This window comes from Ascaphus truei, chromosome 1 (genome assembly GCF_040206685.1).
Source record: "Ascaphus truei isolate aAscTru1 chromosome 1, aAscTru1.hap1, whole genome shotgun sequence".
NCBI classification, from domain to species: domain Eukaryota; kingdom Metazoa; phylum Chordata; class Amphibia; order Anura; family Ascaphidae; genus Ascaphus; species Ascaphus truei.
Window position 1 is genome coordinate 69,919,083 of NC_134483.1, and position 17,316 is coordinate 69,936,398.

General features: G+C 43.4%; 1 protein-coding gene across 6 annotated transcripts in view; it reads right to left on the bottom strand.

Annotated features, from left to right (window-relative positions):
- PLPP1 (phospholipid phosphatase 1) overlaps nt 1–17,316 on the bottom strand; it is a 118,202-nt gene that overhangs the window by 39,081 nt on the left and 61,805 nt on the right. For 3 of the 6 annotated variants that reach the window (XM_075589162.1, XM_075589171.1, XM_075589179.1), the window contains exon 2: nt 4,946–5,097. The exons of 2 other annotated variants lie outside the window; for them this stretch is intronic. In XM_075589162.1, the coding sequence (XP_075445277.1) occupies nt 4,946–5,097 (152 nt within the window). Of the gene's footprint in view, nt 1–1,179; nt 1,198–4,945; nt 5,098–17,316 lie in introns of those variants that run through there. One more of the 6 variants, XM_075589184.1, reaches the window with a different exon arrangement.

Below are 17,316 nucleotides of genomic sequence, written 5' to 3' on the forward strand. Positions count from 1 at the left end.
CCCCCTGTAAAGATGGACATCTTTGGCTCCTCCAAATAGGAATTTTTTTTTTTTTTTTTACAGGAAATATGTATACATCAACATGATCTGATTAACCCCTTGATGCCAGAGGGGCGTTGCATGGCCCACTGGCAGCAATGGGGTTACAATATATTTTTTATATTTATATTAGTGTTCAACTGTGATGTACGCCAGTACGATGAATCATTCCTAACGAGCAAAGGATTATCCCAAACTAATGTTCTTTTCCCCCTGCTATATGAAGTATCTCTTCTAAACATGAGAAAGGGGTGTAAGAATGGGACTACTCGTGTATTTTAAAGCGATTAAAGAAGTATTCCCCTTTAAAAGAAAATAATTTACCCCTGCAGGGGGTCTCCGGCGCATAACCGCATTCATTTCAGCTCCACGGATCCCCTGCTCCCCGACATACAAACCTCTAAAGTAGATGCTGCTGTTTAATGCAGGTCTAAAAGGTCTCGCGCCACGTGGACCAATAGCAAGATTAGCTGCAAGGGATGATGTTGTGGCTTCTTATTGGCCAGCGTGGCACGGGGCTTTTATACCACCATATTGCGTGCCCAGCTGGCGCTGCTAACAGAGGTATGTGTCTCGTGAAGCAGGGGGTCACCGGAGCGGAAATTACATTTTTTTTTTAAAAATACTGTATATATTTTTTTTAAACAGGCGGAAATTACTCGTTAAATACAGAGTTTCACTTTAGACTTCAAAAACTAATGCATTAAATGAGTATATATATTTCTGGTTTAGTATAATTTGGAAGACCTGGAGAATAATTTCAGAAGTTTAAAAAATAAATAAAAAACCATCTGGATATGGTTGAGGAAGTGGGCACAGTATTTCGAGTGGTGCTAATGAAATGCAGCTTTAACTCAAACAAGAAGCACAAAATGATTCAGATGAATCATACTTTACAAGAAGCAAACAGAACTTGTACTTTTCAAGCTCCCCTACTGTTAGCAGAAATGACAAGCTGTTGCAACTCTGTTCAATTCCGTTAATGAATATATTGCTAATTAATGGTGATCTGACAGAATACACTTTAGCCAGGTGACCAGGGCAGGGCTACCTAATGTGCGGTCTTCTACCTCCATTCTAGTGAGGCCTCCCGTGTCTCAGATAGAAGACTTTATATAGAAAAAGAGCAGTCCCTCTTACCATGTCCCCCACAACTTTTCTTTGCCAGGATAGTAATCAGGGGCTCCCTGGCTCCTGGGATTCTTACGGTAAAGGTAGAGTCGGTACTTCCGAACTTTAAATCCCCCCCCCTCCCATATCATTCTAGCCAACAGGAAGCCGCAATGGGATGACAGCTCAGCTTCTTATTGGCCCTCGTGACGCTGAACGATTTAAGCACCAGGAAGTGCCATTTGGTTCCCCCGGAGGGGACGGTACTGGCGCGACATTCAGCGGTATCTCCGGAAACGGGGATCAAAAAATGGAGGGGGTTAAAAAGAAAAAGTCAATGGGGGACTGCTCAAATAAACTGCACACCGTCTTCATCTCCTGCCCAGGAGTTCGTGGAACATCCCAGCTGATAATTCTTCTTCTTTTTAATGCATATTTTACAGGCTGCTGTTCTTTCATGAAATATATAACAGTGCTGGAATAGGCAAGATCTTCTCTGTCGTTTAATGTTATCAGCTCAGCCTGCATTGGGACAAACACACCATGCATACGTGTATATTTATATTCTCTGGCATCTGTCTAACTATACATAGAAAACATGTCCTAATACAAACATCACAGGAAACTCCATAGAAGGAAGCCCAAGGGGAGTCAGGTAGACAGTTTGCCAGAAGTTTAACTCGTATGTTAATATATTGTTCCCGGACCGTGTTCTGCCCATTTAAAAAAAATATATATCTAGGGTTTAAAATCAGTATTTTCTAGCTTCTGAGATTATTATAGAGACCTTTAAACTACACTGGGCACTGGAGGATCTTCATTTTAATCTCCCGGACACTTCATATTTCAAACACACCAAAACAATGTCAGATATGATCCATAAAAACAGCTTAGAGAAGAACGAGATGAGATTTCTAAAAGTAAACATATAATGTGTGGGTTGTTCCTTATTATTATTTAAAGCAGCAATCCTCTCTAATTGTTTTTGTGAGGACAACTTTTCCCACGTATAGACTGTTCCATGACATGGTCATTCTTGGTTATATCCCTCACCCAATTAGAGTAATTGGGGGAGGGAGGGGGGGTTAATGGTAAAGGAACATAGGTTTATACAAACAGTAGCTTCTAACAGAAGTATTTATGCAGCTGGATCTGTTTGTCCCCTCACTTAGCATCCCTCCTACACATACCCAAATAGAAAATACCTTCCGCCTCACTGCATATGGACAGACTCTCACAGAAGACCCCACAGGTAGAAACCAGACAGCTAATAAAGGTGCATTTTACAGCCACTTTTTGTTTCCGATTATCATTATGAGATATATATATATAGATATATATATATATCTATATATTACTACTACTATGCAGTAAACCTTAGCAATTCTGCATAATTACTTGTGTGTGCCGCTATCTTTTTTTCCTACATGACACTACTATAGGCCTCTATTTGGAACATAAGGGGCATTGATGGGTTAATTTGCCCCAAAGTCTTCCCCCTTATTTCTTTGGACTCATATTGGCATTGGGAGAACCACTTTATACCTTTGGACTACAGAAATCCATAAAAGGGACTTTACGTTTACTGGAATCTTGTTAGTCGGTTCTCCCGTTATTTCAGGGAAAACGCTAAAGGGATTTGTTTGTTGGCCAGAAGAAGTGGTTAGGAAGTGTGGCCTCCCCCTTGGCATCTATCACTTACTAGGAGACACTGCTAATGCCGGTGGATCACTGTGCCAGGGTGTTGCTGCCAGAGGCTGGCATTGTGCTGAAACTCTCCCTAGTACAGGAGGGTTTAAGGCAACAAATTCCTTTGTGTTAATGTCTCTTTGTCTCCCTATTTTCAGCCATATACGGGACACTACTCCACGTTCCTGTACATATTTGGCAAATAAAAAATACCACTTGTGACCACATTCCCACGTCTCAGACAGGTCTGCAACCCTGCCTTTCCTCATTGTCACTTAGCATACAGCACTTTCACTGCAGCAAGGGATTCTGGGAAATGACATGCAAATAACCAGTATCCCCTTTTATTTCATGTCCATTTTAACACGGACCCCTATAACCTTATGCCTGCCGCATTGCACAGCTTTTCAGCGCAGCCTGGGTTTAAGAATGTGTGGTTGTTCATATTTAAAAACGCAACCTTTTCATATAGATGAGAAACCTTGTTTTGTTTTTGTTTTTTAACTTGGCGCTAATTTCTATTTCATGGGGGAGGAACAACCATTGGTAAAAGAAGTTCCTGAATTGCTCCCGCGAATTGCTAGGGTGCAACGGCTTCAGAATAAGAAAATAAACTTTCAACCACTTGGAAGCATTTTGAGCAGTGCTGGGTTTACGTGAAGGAGCCATTTGGGAAAAGAAAATGCCAGCAGTAAACCAGAATTATCGGAACACAAAATGTTGACAATCCTGTATATTTGCCTCTGATTCTTACGGGCTTATGTAACTGTGAAACATTTCCCAAACCTCCAACGGGTTCTGCCTGTGCCGCATTCCAGCGCTGAGCCAAAGTGCACAGCTTCACATTTTATTTGGCTATCACACAGTATTTGATCTTGTGCGATGTGTCCAAATCTGCATTCAGAAATACGTTTTGTAAGCAAGCAGAATTTAAAAAGGGGGTTAGCAGCAGTGTACTTCCATGGAATAAACACACACTGCATTGGGCGCACTGCGCTGTAATTAAAGATGTGGGCCTATATTTATTACTACAGCAGACACCATACAGCCTATTGAAGTGAACAGATTAGTAGCCAACATGTGCAGCCCTTGAGACCATTATAGATGTGGATATATATATATATATCACAGACAGAGGGGACGTTGCAACAGTGGGAAGGAGCTTCTCCCCGCTCCAGTCAGCTACTTCATGCCGGTGTGCTGATGGGCACTGCCCCGCTTCTCTTCTTACACAAGGAACTAGTGATTAGCACAGGAGACTAGTGTGCAGTAGCAATATCTCTGCTGCCTCTGCACTGGGGCGGCCCACACGTGGCTCTGCTGCCTCTGCACTGGGGCGGCCCACACGTGGCTCTGCTGCCTCTGCACTGGGGCGGCCCACACGTGGCTCTGCTGCCTCTGCACTGGGGCGGCCCACACGTGGGGCCGCAGGTGTCCAGCGGGACGCCTATTGCTCAACAATGCTTTAAGATGACATTGAACAGCAGAAATTGTTTTAAGGAGCAGCACCGGTTAGTAAATATGGCTGCTTATGGGTCCGTTCCCTTGAATGGGCTGTAAGATGTCTTCATGGGTCTTATGGAATAGCACCACTTAGTAAATATGGTTCGTAATGTGTTACATTCAGAGTACATAATGGTACGCAATTTATTGCAAGCAATTGGTTCAAATGTATTCATCCATTTAAGATGTACAATATTTTTTATGGTTTTGTTAATTAACTTTCTTTTTTATTGTGATTTTCAATTGTTGACCCCTGGAGATAAATAATTGCATTTATTGCACCTCTGGTAATGAAAGGTTTACGATTTACACAATACCTACTTTTCAATTAGGTCTGAAGAACAAAGAATTAGCATTAGGGCATTTTTTATTATTATTTTTTTTAGAAAACCCTGAAAAAATGTAACATATCAATATTTTTTCTAAAATAGAAAACAGAAAACTTCTGCACCTCACCTGCATGTATTTTTTTTATACACACACACACACACACACACACACACACACACACACACACACACACACACACACACACACACACACACACACACACACACACACACTTATCTTATCTTGTATAAAACAAAATATGGATATCACTTACAACAATAACCATGAATGGAAACATTATTCCTGCTAATAACCCATAAGAAATTGTGTCTTCTTTGTATGGATACCGGATGGATTCATCGCTACAGAAAAATCCTCGTTTGAAGGAGCTATGCCTTAAATTGAGAATTGCAAAAGGCAATCCAGCTAGCAAAAAGGAAGAGAAATATGCATTAAAATATGAAGGAGAACAATGACACAACATATTGCAATACAGGGGATTCCAGGGACCATTTGCCGAATAGGGCGAGAAAGTAGCAGAAGCAAACATCACTTGTAAAGATGCAAACTTGGCAATCATAGTCATCTCCTTCCTAGCCAGAGGCGCATTGCAGACACATCTGGCAGGGAAGGGGTTAAGGAATACAAAATGAGTCCACATCATTGGGACCCTTCCATTCCACATCAATAACTACTCATACAGGTTCAATGGGGTTTACAATTCAGAGCAAGGATTGGTATAAATCCCAGAATGCTTTGCTCTATAAAGAGAGCATCTTGTGTTGACCAGTGGAATTATATTAAGCTCTATTAATGTAATACAGTATATGTGTTTTTCTTCTATGTTTCTTTGTAAGCATCTGTTTATTAGACTTGAAGTTATATTTAATTTGTGCATGTTTTAATACTAGTGCTGCAAAGCATAATAAATGGATGTTACCGTTTAGCCTGGCAAAAGAACATGGCGGCCTTACAGATCCTAAAGGTTTTAATATATACTGATCTCTTTGGGGCTACCCAATTTACATACAGTAGATTTAAAGTTACAGAAAACAAATACACTTTCCGCTCAACCTGTATATATTTATAGAGTGCATATTATAAAGGTAGGTGCAGGATGGGGAAAAGAGATTCAGAAACCACAAATAATCCCTAAAACACAGATCTAGATCAGAGATCTATTGTCTCTATAGACAATAGATCTCTATAACATATTTATGCTCTATTTGAATTAAGGATTGAGTGTATTTATCTCTGGGGCTTCTGTTTGCTCTCATTTTAGGGATCATTTGTGGTTTCTCTTAGATTTCAAGTTGCATGAAAAGAAGATGCTTATAATGCTCACATGCTGAAGACTTAAAACCCCAAATATAGATAACAGAAATAGAAACGCAGAAGCACTTATTAAAAAGAAAAGTGAATGTTCTTGTTTTTGCGTTGGCTTCAGGTTGGGCAACACGCCTTTGCTACTAGCTGACAAATGTATTGTTTTTCGGCTTTCTCTCTGAAAAGAATGTTTCCTCAATCCAATCCCACAGAGTCCTACACCCCTCCCGGAGAAGACAGGTTTCACAAGCATGGTTTGGTTCTCTTTAGCAATCATGAAGTACACATGGAACCGGCCAGATCTCATTCATATTCATTCTAGCAGAGGAGATGAGAACAGAAATCTCCAGAACGCAACAGGATTAAAACTGGAAATATAAGAATTGCTACAGAAAGTCTCTTGGGGCCTTTTCAATATCCTCAGCCGCACCCGGTCGCACACACTTCAATGGCAGCGTTTGGCTGATAAATAACGGTGCAATCAACCGCATCGGAGCATATTAAATAAGACCCTAAGAGGCTTATTAAAGGGTTGATGTGGCTTTTTAATCATGCCTTTTGCAGGTCTCTTTCCTGTACATACAGATGTAGTGAGACTTTACCGTCTCCTGAGCCACGGCTGGAAAAGCTTAAAGCCGCGGCTCCGAAAATGGTGCTGCCACAGTCGTGCTGCGGGGGTTCATGCATCCAGGACACCAAACCCCCACCCCCGCTCCCAATGCTATAATCCACAGTGCCAGGGTCACGCAGTTTGCCCCGCTGCCAGGGAGACTAAGCGGGGCTACATCGGCTAGCTCTTATGTATTTGCATTTCAGACAAATACATTTTGTACAGCGCTGGTTGGTTACTCGGTACACAATCCACATCAGGAGTGGTCAGTCCTCAAGGGCCACCAACAGGTGGAGGTTTTAAGGATATCTCTGCTTCAGCACAAATGGCTCAATCACATGCTATTTATGTTGTCCTTACCTTACACCTACTTCTTTCCAGTCTCTTTAATCCTGACAATTCACCCACAAAATAAGATTCAAAACAAAACTATATATTCAGCACGAGTAAAAGTGAAATGCACTATTAATATTGATCCAATTTCTTACATCAGGAGAGGACTTTGTCAAATCTTTTGGGCAAAGACATGACAATTCTCTCCCTGATGTGTAACATGAGCAGTCTCAGGCAGCATTATGGCACATTAACACCATCTGGCCCATGTGCCTGCTTCTTTTCTGCACATCTATGCTTCTCCTGGGGCGCTTGGAGTCCCTTTGATAAAGAGCACCGACAGCTAAGTACTCTCCCACTACCATTATTATTTGAGTGCCTGCATCTCTCCATATCGGTCAGACAGCAGGCAGTACTTTTATAGTAAAATGTATTTATTGTGGTTGCCCAGAACACCCAAATCTTACCGATTTTGGCCTTCGGAGGTATGAATCATTCAGATTGGACAGTACTGTATAACAACATGTATGCATGGAACTGAAAACTTGTTCAAGTATATCCTGGCATTACAATTAACAACAAGTCAGATGGTAACGCCTTAAAAGCAAACATCCGAGTAATTTCCTAAAACAATAAGTATTATTAAATCATTTTCAAAGATTGTTAGTCAACACGAGGATTTCCCTGTACTCCTTCCTTAGTTTAGAGAGTGATGTCATGGTGTCTAACAAAAGTGTCCCTACTCTTCCACAGGAAAGGAGCCCTCACATTAGTCAATGGGAGCTCCCGCCCAATAACGGTGCGATCAGCCGCTTCCCAGCATATTGAGTATGGCTCTTTGAATCCCCTCTCAGGGAGGAAGCATGTATAATTAGGATTGGATCATTGATTGCCGCACATTTGGATTTTCTGCATCACTTAACTGAAACATGAAAAACAAAATCCTAATTTTCTGAAAAACCACAAAATAAAACAAAAAGTGAAAGATTTGCTTTCATGGTGGTTACAGTAGTTATAGGGAAACTATTTCATTCATTTACATATGCATTTAGATAAGAGGAACGGATGGGGGGGGGGGGGGGTGTTTGATACCAAAGTTGCAGACGCCTCACAGACACTTAGAAAAGCTGAAGTCTTTAAATGCTGTTGCAACCAGTCTGTGACTGGCAGTTCCAATGAAGTCACACCTGCCCAGTGACTGCCAGCTCTAAATGATGTCACACACCCACTCTAATAATAAATCTCTTGGTCATTGTGCCTTACTCTAGTTCTCAGGAGGGTGGGGCAGGGTTTCGGCGATGAGCTTTTTCACACGCTAAAACAGCTCATAACATTTCTTTAACTTAAAAAGGTCAGCACAAGCCCTGGGAGAGTAATACGTTAAATGTAAGGAAAAACACGCAATTCATACTGTGAGAATATGACTTCAACTGTGAATGTTCCCATCCTTTTTAATGCTGCAATCTGCACTGCTCCTGCAGTTTGGGCTTATTTATTGTATGGATCAGGAGGTGTCGTCTCCCAGAACAGTACCATTGCTGTCCCCAATCCAGGAGCTTATACAATTGCACTGTGCTGCAGTATGTGTTGGTTCACCATAAATATTACTGCCTGCAGATCACATTGTCCTTGATGGGCTGAGGCTGGCCCCAGAAAGCTGCCTTGTAGCCCCCCAGGGAAAGGGCAAATGTCATTTTCTTAAACAATGACATTTATACAAGAGTGGGGTCTCGGGGTCCCATCTGAGGACACCCATAGGTTCAGAACACCGCAAAAAGGGGGATCAACGTTTTTATTATTTTTGGTAACTGCTTCCTTAAATTACCACACACCGCAGTGTAAATCAATGAGGAAGACTCTCCCCCGCTATATGGTCGCCCTGTCTCTACCACTTCGGGTAGCTTTATGCTGGTTTACATCAACATGTCGAGCATAGTTGCACACCTTCTGTCTGAGGTACCAAATGCACTACTACTTAATGTTTCAGACTCTCCCACGAAACCACTTGGATAATTGGGTCTTCAGGGTAGAGAAAACCTGTATTTTCTGTTAAGTGTTCTCTTTGTTGTACCAATACGCCCTTCATTGTACACTGGTATTATAGCTACATCCATGATACGTTCCTGGGTTCACCGTACAAATTAAAATAACAATATGTCAAATGAAAAAGTTAAATTGCCCTCTTACTTGTTGCTAAAGGGAACAGTCTACATCACAAAATATTTAGTGAGGTAATAGGTCCAGGATATCCCTGACAACGGTTTCAGCCAATCAGAGCACCACATGCATGGTAGTGGATGTAATTGGATATCATGATATGGATTTATAATGCATCAGACACATTGCTAGCAGACTGCAATGTTTGGCAAATGTAAATCAAATGTATTAGTATCAGTCATAAGTATAAGGCCTCGGACATGGTCAAAAGACTGTTCTAAGCCGCGCTGAGGGGAAACATTATCCCTATCAGCGCGGCTTTAGGCGGTGCTTCCGCACGCTTCCGCAGGCGTGTGGAAATGCAGGAGACAGGCAAGTTTAAATGTTGCCGCTCATGCAAGCGCATTGCCGGTCACGTGACTGCCAGAAGCCAATGGCAGTCCGTGACGTCGGCGCCGTGACGTGATGCCCTAGCCCTGCCTCCCGGCCCGCCTCCATGCCCGCCTCCCACCCTGCACACAAGCGCGCTCGCTGACGCTCATGCAGGGACAAGAAAAATCTCCTGCGTGAGCAGGTGAGCGTCAGCGCTGCCCAGCACCGCTCCCTGCACCATGTCCCAGGCCTAATAGTTCATTCTTAAAACTGGTGGATGATGAGCAGCACATGCATAAGAAAATAATTCAAAACTACAGATGTGATACTGTGAAATCCTCACCTCAACTCTGAACTCCATCCAGTCAGGTTGTTTGCTTTTATTTTTACTTCCAAAATAAATCAGTACTATTTTAGTACTCGGCTTGGGAGTATTACACAAATATCAACAATGCCAACAAAATGTACTCAAGACTCCTCTCTTCCTGCCAACATTCTAAACCCGAGTGCGAGCTCTGAACATGTTCCCTTCCGATCCTCCCCAACTCACAAATCCAAAAACAGGAAAGATACACGGAGAAGATAGACAGTTACTTCTACAGAGACCTACATCCCTGCTGCAATTCATTATATGTAATAAGGAATACTGAGTATGTGAAGCTGTCCTGAAGCATGTACCTAGATCAAATGTTTTTTATACTTTTTTTGGTTAAAGAACCCTATAATTATATTGAGAAATTCTGTGGAACCCCAACCCTCTCTAATAGCGCTTCTGAGATCAGATGCATTGCAAGGTACCCCAACCCTCTCTAATAGCGTGTCTGATATCAGATGCATTGTAAGGAACCTAAACCCTCTCTAATAGTGCGTCTGAGACCAGACTGAAGTAGATGGAGGCAAGCATAACGTGTACAAATACTTCTTGAAGTGGCAATCCCACCTAATTTTAAAACTGACCTTTTGCATTTTTTTATGTAAAAAAAATAAATATATAAATAATGTGTATAATATCACTATGACTGACATTTTGTTCCAGAGTGCAAAGACACCATTGCCTTCTATTTTACATATTGTTTTTCTTGCAGAATATGAACTACTCTACAGTATATTTTATATTTATATTTTTAGCTCCAGTGAGTCCCCGGCTCCCGAGATAATTACCGACTTAGTTGTCGATGTTACTTCCTGGAACTTTAATGATGGTAACAGCGGTCATCTAATAGGAAGCTGTAGCGTCATCCCACCAGTACATATATGGCTAACTATTGGCCAACAAGACCCACAAAATTTGGCTGCCATTTTGATATTTGACTAGCGGTAGCAGATACACTGGCAACTAAACCGGTATCTTGGAAACTAGAGGATCCCCTGAGTCAAGTCAACTGAATTCTGGAAAAGCCCCATGTTCAAATTCTGTAAAAACAAAATCAGTATGGGAAAAAAAAGGGGGGTGGTGATGGGGGACTGTGGCTTAAACTTTATTTTGACGCGTAACTAAGATTTCGGGAGTATTATATTAAACACGTGTAAAGATTGCCTATCAGACTGAATTACTATTGAACGTCTTGGACAAGCACCAAAGCAACTTTAGTCTATTTTGCATGTAAATTTTTCTAGAAAAACTATAAACTTTTTCAAGATTCACAGCAGATGCTAATGCCAATGATAGATTATGGGGACATAGTATATTGTACGGCACCCCAAACTCACCTTAGAAAACTAGACACCCTCTACAACTCAATATGCTACTTTGTCCTCCAATGTAACTACAACACATCACTGCGACCTGCTCCAAGAATTATATTGGCCATCACTTGAGTCCAGACGCAAAGTGCATTTTTTCTGTCTTGCCTTAAAATACATTCTGGGTAAACTACCCGCCTATCCTCCTCACCCCTACCACACGCAGCACTTATCTGAAATCTGACTCCAAAAGACTGTTCACGGTCCCAAGGCTCAACAAGGAATCTGTCCGCTCCTCCTTCTCTTATCGTGCACCCAACGACAGGAATAACGTACGAGATAATCTCAAAACCGCCTCCAGCATAAAGTAATTTCAAGACTTCAACTGTCCCACATTTAATCCTGTCTGTATCTGCCACATACGCCCATAATCATATTATCTCTAACAGTCCATGAATGTCTGCAAATTGAATGTATAGCCTTTGTTCATTTCATGTAACCATGTATTCACCACCACAACTCTGTGCCCAGGACAAACTTGAAAACGAGGCGGTAACTCAACGTATTATTTCCTGGTAACACATTTTATAAATAAAAAATAAATAAACTACATTTTCGAGTCCTAGTCACATTATGAGCAGTGTTCGGCGCCTTCTAGCACTATGTTAAATATGTATGCATGGTGGGTATGAGTGGACTGCTCATTTACTCTTAAAACTATTTGTAATGAAATCATGAGACAAATTAAAACTGGTGTTTGTATTCCTGTCATTCTTATAAAACAAATACAAGTTTTATTGATTCAAAATATTTAGACATCATCACAGGGCCCTTATTTATAATTGAAGTTATATATAATGCACGCACTTCCCATCAATGATAAACCCAGACAACCATGCAACTCACCACTAGGAAACTATAAGCCCCCATATGATGTTAAGGCAGCAATCCCCCCTGGAAATGTATTTACTGGGGTCCCCCAGTACTGAACGTTGCAATTTTCGGCTCTGGGTTACAAAGGTAATTAGTGGTATATTTGCCAGTGCTCCTTCCTGGGGAAACAATATGGCCACCAAATCTTGTGGTGTTAAAATCTGGCCAGTATTGGTCAACACTGGCGGACAGAACTAGAAAAGATTGGCATCTCAGGAACCGGGGCGTCCCCAGCGCTGAATATAGCACCGACAGTCAGCTCCAGAAGACCCCTGGGGACCAATTATGTAAAAAAAATAACCATAAAAACACCTTGTAATAAATGTATTAGAAAACACACATCTTTCTTCCCTCCCTCCCTAGCTTGATCATGGCAAGAGAAAACCATACAGATACGTTCCCAATGTGTTGATGTACAGCAGGGGCGCTCAACTGTAGTCCTCAAGGCCCGCCACCCCACCCAACAGGTCAAGTTTTCAGGATATCCCAGCTTCAGCACAGGTGGCTCAATCAGAGGCTCAGTCAAAGATTGTACCACCTGTGCTGAAGTAGGGATATCCTGAAAACCTGACCTGTTGGGGGGCTTGAGGACTGGAGTTGGGCACCCCTGGTGTACAACGCACGCACACACACACACACTTTCAGCTGTGTAGCGCCTGCGATTCAGTCTGCTTCCTATCCTGTTTTAAAGGGGACCCCCTGCTTTCAGAGTTGCTTACCTCCCAAGGAGGTGCTGGTAACCGCTTCGGCTGAGCTGGCTGGGGTTTAAAAAGTTTACCGCTCATGCATTACAGGGGCCAATAGGAAGCCGAACATGATGACGTTAATGCTTCCTATTGGGCAGCAGGATCTTTGAAACGCCGCCGTTACATGAACCCCTACCAGCACTCCCTATAGAGGTAAGTATCTCCGGAAGCAAGGGGCCCCTGGAGCTAAAATTAACGAATTCAGCTCCAATTTAAATGTAAATAAAATACTTTTATTTTAATGCGCTTGAATTGCCGCTTTAAGTTTGATCCCTTCATCAGCCCATAATCAAAGTGGGAAATGTGTTAATCGCAGACAGGCTTATGAGCCCAAATTAGCAAAACCTTGACATTTTGGATAAAACGAATCTGGTCGTGAAAGGGTTAAACATGGGGCAGACGGTGGCCAGTGCAAGACTATTCCTACAAGTGGGACTTCAGCATCACACTGTGCAACCGCTGCACGCTTTGTGAATAGCAGGTGCTGCGCAGCTGGAAACGTGTCTGCCGAGAAGTTTACTAAAACATTGGCTCAAGGACACAGGGGAGTCGGATTAGCACTCAGAATGTAATAACTTTGCAGAGTAAATATTTAACTACACAGAGACTTCAGAAGCAGATTTCTATGAAGATGTTAGCTAAAGAAGCCATCGTTTACTCAAACCCATCTGTCCTGTTACTTAAACATAGCCAAGAACAAACCCATCTGCCTTTTTATTTAAAAAGAATATAAACACAATAAAAGCTTTTATACCTTCGGAGAAGTAAATATCAGAAGACAGCAGCTATTCGCTACTTATCACTGGCCATGGGGCAGATTTACCAAGCGCCGATGCACTTAAATGGCAGTAACCGCCGGATCCAGTGCGATGTGCCGCATTGGAGCTTGGGGAATCCGGCATATAGGTGCTCAGTACGTTTTCATGGATCGCTTTACTTTACATAAACCCTTTAGTCCATTTTGCTGCCAGAGGGTTCTGCCCATTGCAGAAGCAAAGGGGTGATCATCAGCAATGGGGTTGATTGAGGGCCCTGTAATATTCTAGTACGCCAGTGATTCCCAACCAGGGTTACGCGGAGCAGTCCCAGGGGTTCTGCCTAGCCGCCCGCACTGTGCGGCCCGTGACGGCTCTCCCCCTCCCTCCCAGAGCCCGCTCTCAGGACTGCAGGAGCGCGCTCTAGCAGTGTGGCACTTCCGGTGCCTCCAGAGCGAGTGCGTGCGTGCAGTCCTGCTTGCTCTTAGCTAGCCGCTGCCGCCTCCTGCCCACCTTCACCGCCTGAGGTAGGCATATGGGGGGTGGGGGAGATGAGGGATCCAGAGGGGGGAGGGTTATGCGAGATGCAGGGGGGTTTGATGTGAGATGCAGGGGGAGGGGTGATGTGAGATGCAGGGGGTATGAGCATGATGTTGGGTGCTGGGGGGGATTTGAGGATGATAATGAGGGGTGCTGGGGGAGATATATGAGAATGATGATGATGAGGTGTGCTGGGGGAGATATGAGGATGATGATGAGGCGTGCTGGGGAGATATGAGGATGATGATGATGAGGGGTGCTGGGGGAGATATGAGGATGATGATGATGATGAGGGGCGCTGGGGGAGATATGAGGATGATGATGATGAGGGGTGCTGGGGGAGATATGATGATGATGATGATTTTACCCGTGCGGCCCGATTTTTTTAAATATATATTGGGGCGGGGGGGGGGGGGGGAGTCTTTTTAATATGTATTGGCGGGGGCATTTTTAATTTGTATTGCGGGGTGAGGTTACATGTATTAAGGGGGTGAGGTTTTTTGGTATGTATTTTGTGGGGGGGATTGAGTGAGAGTGGGCTAATTGACAGAAGGTAGGGGCGAGTGAGAGGAGAGAGGGAGGAAAAGAGGAAGAGTGAGACGCAGGGGCGATAAATACATGTGAAGCGGGATGGGGGGGGGGGGGGCGAGTGAGTGAGACGGAGGGGAGAGAAATACATGGGTAGAGGTTGGGAAATAGAGGGGGCTCGTGAGGTGTGAAATTAACCTAATATGTGTTAGCCAGATTAGGGTTCCCCGGGATTTTTCGAAATACTTCAAGGGTTCCTCCAAACAAAAAAGGTTGGGAATCGCTAGTGCGCCGATGTCTCTGCAGCAGCTAAACAGTTAAGATAACCACAGTTCTAAAGGGCCTATGAAGAGTGACGGCCTGTTTTATGGGAGGGTAACAGTTGGTTCAATGGAAAGAAAGATGTTGGATTACAGATATCATGTGGGTGTTAGTATCTTACGGTATCCAACGCATAAAATATAACATCACTAAATTCCCGACTGGTAATGTATGGGGATTAAACAAAAATAAGATAGAAAAATGTATGGAATGACAATTGCTCTTTTAGATCGTATCTCTAAAAACTATCATTGGTATATAGCAGGAGTAGCCAACTCCAGTACTCAAGGGCCCCCAACAGATAATGGCTCAGGCAACGACTGAGCCACTTGTGCTGAAGCAGGCATATTGTTAAAAGCTAACCTGTTGGAGGCCCTTGAGGACTGGTGTTGGTCGCCCCTGCCTTACAAGCTTTCCTAATACCATACAATGTACACAAAAATGCATTAACCCCTAAGGCGCCAGTGTGACTTTGCTTGCACCCAAGGGGTTAAAAGGAAACAGTTTACACATCCCGTTTATTTAGCGCTGGAAAAGAAAATGATGCCTGTGTCATCATACATGATAAAGTGAAAAATAAAACACCCACCAAAAAATACTAAATTATTACGGTTGAGTTTTAACTTTGACAAATGATCTGCTAGTGAACACTGCACCCCACCCAATAACGGGATTGAAATAGCTTCATGTGTAATATATACATACATACACATATACACACACACACACACACACACACACACACTAGGTGTACCCGACGTAACATACGCCAATCGAGGAGATCTGAAAGGTTATTGGATTAAACCGGACTGTTTCCCCCCCTCCCTGTGAGGCCTTGCTGTCTCTTGTCCCATCTTCCCCACCTTAGGCTGAGAATATAGTGCGCGCGACATGAACAGTCCGATTCCCTATGAGGTCACCTATAGTGCGTGTGACCGCGCTAGCGATGCACAGCTACCGTGAGGCAGTTTTTTTAAAAGACAAACTATTTTGACTCTTTACGTGAGTGGTTCAGCCAATGAGGGCGAACCAGCCTGGTGACGCGTCCGCCAAGCGTCCCAATCGCTGGAAGCCGAGATCACACATCGCTCGCGCGCCCCCACTATAATCTCAGCCTAACTCTCTCCTATATCATGCCCTGCTCCGCTTTGCAATCTCTCCTCCCCTCTCCTCTTTGCACTCCCTGCCTTACTGTGTCTGCTCCTCTCTGTGCACACTACACTCCCTCCTCATCTGTCTGCTCTTTCCTTGCAGTCTCCACTGCCATTAAAATCCCCCCCCCCCCCATCCCCTGTTTCCTGAGTGAGTGAAGGGCCGCTAGTCTATCACAGAGGGGTATGTATAGCGCAGACAGTATACTTAGCGCTTCACAAAGACAATACAGTACATGGCATTATAATAATACAATAAGTGCAGTCAGAGAATAGGAAAGGAAATCCCTGCCAAAGTGCAAAGCCGGTTCTTGTATTCTTCACCTCCAATTTGAACTCCACAGACACTTCATATGAGAAGATGTTACACAGCCAATGTGCAGATTCATTGGCTATCTCTGGGTGAGTGACAGGCCCCTCAGCCTATCACAGACATCGATAGATAGATATCCGTAAGAGCCCACCCACATGTAACTGAATGACTTCTTGGACTGAGCCCCCATTACATTTAGCTGGAGTAGGAAGTGTGCTAGATAACAGGGCCGCCCTTCAACCGGGTTTTGGATGCTAATGCCCAGAACTCTATGTTGGCCGGTTTTTAAATGTTATGATTATTTTTTTTAACCTTTTCACTGCCGCACGAGCATACAACGCACTGTAGGCCCCTCCGCCAGTAAAAAAGTTCAATCCTGTAAAACAATGGTTCTCAACTCCAGTCCTCAAGACCGAGCAACAGGTCAGGTTTTTCAGGATATCCCTGCTTCAACACAGGTGGTACAGTCTTCGACTGAGTCACCTGTGCTGAAGCAGGGATTTCCTGAAAACCTGACCTGTTGGGGACATCTTGAAGACTGGAGTTGAGAAGTATATCAGACCTGCAGTATGATATTTAACTACTTTGCTTTGAAAACAGCCTGCGACCCTTTGCCATTCCACAGGAAGCAGAGGGGCTACTGGCGGTTTCCCATATTTTGCTAATGGACACTGCCCTGTGCACACGTAATTAGGATCCCCCCTGGGCTCATGTGCTCTCCTTTACTACAACCTGCAACAACAAAAAGATGAAGTTAGAGGAGCTGTTTTTGTATTAGGCTGGAACAGGCTGAATAAGCGTGTGGATGGGGTACGTAGATTGTTTTCCCTCTGTCTGTTACCCCTACATTTTAAACACATCAAATCATTGTCAGCCA